Source organism: Plasmodium reichenowi, chromosome 4 (genome assembly GCF_001601855.1).
Source record: "Plasmodium reichenowi strain SY57 chromosome 4, whole genome shotgun sequence".
Taxonomy (NCBI): domain Eukaryota; phylum Apicomplexa; class Aconoidasida; order Haemosporida; family Plasmodiidae; genus Plasmodium; species Plasmodium reichenowi.
The window spans coordinates 164450-168103 of record NC_033649.1 but is presented as its reverse complement, the minus strand read 5'-3'; the positions used below and the strand labels follow the sequence as shown (position 1 = coordinate 168103).

The following is a 3654-nucleotide window of genomic DNA, read 5'->3' as shown; positions in this document are numbered from 1 at the left end:
TATTTATATATTTCCTTTATTTTATTTTTCTAGAGCTATCATTCTTAGAACATAAAAATCATAAAGATATGGGAATAGTAACGAATCATCAAAATAAAGTAAAAGATCACAAAAAAAATGAATATATTTCTGAAGAAATCATTGATATGAAACCTCAATTGGCTAGCCAAGAAATGTGGAGAAAAGGAGAAAACTTTTACATGCATGGAGCTACAAATACAAATGAACAAAACGATGATGAAGATTTGTTTGAATCATTTCATAAAAATCATAATAGCAATATAAAAATTAATAGTCCTTGTTTCGATTTACAAGATAAAGAAATGTGTTCTAATAATAAAGAGTGTTTTTATGATGACGCATATAAAGCATGTTTTCAAAATTGTATACTTCTGAATGAACAAAAATGTTCCTTATATTCGGAATGTAAACATACCCCAAATGGATGTCAAAATGAAGGTAACAAAAAGAGAAACACAAAATAAAATATATATATGTATATATGTATATATATATATATATATATATATATATATATATATATATATATTTATATTTATTTATTTATTGTCATATCTTTATTTTTACTTGTACATAATTGCTGATATCTTTTTTTTTAGGTTACTTAAATATCCAAGTGTTTGGTTCAAACCTCGGGGGAGACGTACGAGCATGTGAACTCTTTGAAAGTGAAGGGTCATGCTATCTTATGGAAAAATTATTCCAAAAATTAAGCGAAGAGAAAAAAGAAACAAGTTTCAATTGTGTGTGGATTTCTTACAAACATGAGCTTAGAAGTTACGATGATGAAAATGAACCCAAAGAAAATAACGATGACATAGTAGCATTGGAAAATAAAAAGAAATATATATATATGAATAATGTAGAAAGTATACATAAAAATCATCATTTAGAAAATCCATATCATGAAGATATAAAACATAACAAACACAAATCTTTTAATTATCATGTTCTAAGCTCATCTGTACCTAGACAAATTGCAAAAAATGAAAGGTTTTTGTCTTTATTGCAACTAAATTTAAAGGGAAAGAAAAAAGAAAAAAAGAAAAAAAAAAAAGATGATGAAGATGATGATATAGACGAAGAAGACGATGATTTAGATATCGAAGGAAAAAATAACGAATTTAATGATGAAGAAGAAGAAAATAATAAAGATCTAAAAAATAATAATATAGATGATAATGAAGAAGATGGCACTAATGATAAAGATGATCTTTTTAATAAAAAAAAAAAAAATAATAATAATAATAATAATAATAATAATAGTAACAATAATTATAATAATAATAATAATAGTAACAATAATAATAATAATAATAAGAATAAACAAAATACAAACAAAAAAAATAATAAAATAATAAATGAATTTGATGATGATATTGATGAAGTTTCAGAAGAAAATCTATTAAATGATGAAGAAAAAAAACAAAATAAAATAAAAAATAAGAATATAAATGAAACTGATAATATTTCTGAAAATAATGAAATAGAAATATCATCAAAAGATTTAACAGAACAATATGAAGATAAATATAACTATGATAAGAAAAATAATATGGGCACAAATAATAATTTTAATTATACAAATACTTTTGTTAATAATAAGAATAATTTACATAATAAATATATTAATCATGCTTCACATACACAAAATGAAAAAGATATATTAAAACATAATTTCTATGGAAAAGATAAAAATGGTACATATGAAATAATCAAAGTGGAAACACATATATGCGCAAATTTAAACGAAAAACCAAACCCATCAACTTTATTAGAAGGTGCTTTAATAGCTGAAAATGAAGCACAGTTACAAAAAATTAAAAAAAAATTTAAAGTAACTGACAATGAAATATGTGTTAGACCTACTAATTCTTCATATGTTTCTCTTATCCCTGATAAAAAATATTATTTACTTGGTGAAAAAATAGAATTTAAATGTCAAGAAGGGTATAAAATAATAGGTACAACAAATATTGGTGTATGTACAGGTAGAAATATAATATCACCAAATATAACGTGTGAATCATTAACAAATTTTGATGATGTAGAAAAGGATAATTTACAAAAAATGAATAATATTATCAACTCGGCATCAAAATATACATTCTATAATATTATTATAATAGTCTTTATAATTATTAATCTTTTTTTCTGCGCATAAAACGAAAATTGGAAAAATAAATAAATAAATAAATATATATATATATATATATATATATATATATATATTGCTTTATATTATATTTTCCTTTCTTGATAAAAATATTAAGAATTAATAGTATATGTATTTTTTATTTTCACCGACATTTGTTTAATTTTTATTTTTTATTTTTTAGTAGTACACACTTTTTGTACCTTTAGATATTATTTCATATTCCTCATTTGTTTTATTATGGATAATTTATTAAATATGTTATATATATATATATATATATTTTATTCTGGGAAATAATCCCTTCTTTCATTTTTACCTTTTTGTAAATAATTAATTTATTATTTTATCAACATATATATATATATATATATATATATATATATATATATATATTTTTTTTAAACCTTTAAAATTTATACTTGTGCAATTTGCTAATAACATTAAGATTTATTGCACATAATATATTTAAAAAAAATATATATATTTTTACTAGGTGTCTACATTGGTAGCAAAAATAAGTTTGAATGAGAAAAAAAAAATATACATATGTTATGTATAAAATAATAAGAAATATATAATAGGTAACAATATTTACATATAAGATATTATTAGTAAATTACAAAAAAAAAAAAAAAAAAAAAATTCCTTCTTAAAGGTTATAGATATAAATTATATAAAGACATTATATAAATTTTACATTATGGAAAATCTTTTTCAATTTTGGTACCTAATGTAATTGTTCCTTTCTTCACTTGTTCTTGTTTTATTTGAACTTTATAATTTCCTGTGGAATTATTATAAACAGCTTGAATAATATTCTCTTTAATAAAAGTGTTAGCATCAATTAAATGTTGTTTTATATCGTTTTCATCTTTATGCTTAAGTTGTTCTCTTATAATATTTTTTATTCCATTTAATACATGTAATTTAGCTTCAATATCGGTATTAAACGTTTTATTACAGGATTGAATTATACTTCGGTATAAATATCTGCACGTATTATTCATCATTCTATAGATACATACATACATACATATATATATATATATATATATATATATATATATACAACAATGATGTATTTTTTGAAATTATATATATATTATATATTTGATTATTTTGCCCAATTATACATGAATACTTATATATATATATATATATATATATATTATTATACATATTTTTTCAAACCCTTTTTTTTAAAAAAAATAAAATATACATTTTGTATAAAAATAAAATGTCAATTTTAATAAAAACTTTATGTACACTTTTTAAATTATACCTAATATATCCTTTTCGAATTTCACTATATTTTAAAGATATTATATACCCTTATGAAACAATTATTATATTGTACATTTATTACATTATTATTTTTTTCATTGTATATTATTATTTATTTTATTTTATTTTTTTTTTTTGAAATAGCTTTTATAATTTAAGCTTTTTCCTGACATATTCAGAAATTAGCTATT

General features: G+C 19.8%; 2 protein-coding genes across 2 annotated transcripts in view; one reads left to right on the top strand and one right to left on the bottom strand.

Annotated features, from left to right (window-relative positions):
- PRSY57_0403500 (apical sushi protein) overlaps positions 1-2185 on the top strand; it is a gene marked incomplete at both ends in the record, with an annotated part of 2978 nt that extends 793 nt beyond the window's left edge. Inside the window, 2 exons of the mRNA XM_020114494.1 lie at positions 34-459; positions 621-2185. Coding sequence (XP_019970771.1) covers positions 34-459; positions 621-2185 — 1991 coding nt within the window. The remainder of the gene's footprint in view (positions 1-33; positions 460-620) is intronic.
- A 692-nt stretch (positions 2186-2877) lies between these two features.
- On the bottom strand, positions 2878-3186 carry PRSY57_0403400 (hypothetical protein; the record flags this gene model as incomplete). The annotated part of the gene is made up of 1 exon (XM_012905898.2): positions 2878-3186. The coding sequence occupies one exon, from the start codon at positions 3184-3186 to the stop codon at positions 2878-2880; it is 309 nt and encodes a 102-aa protein (XP_012761352.1).
- Between the last annotated feature and the right edge of the window lie 468 nt (positions 3187-3654).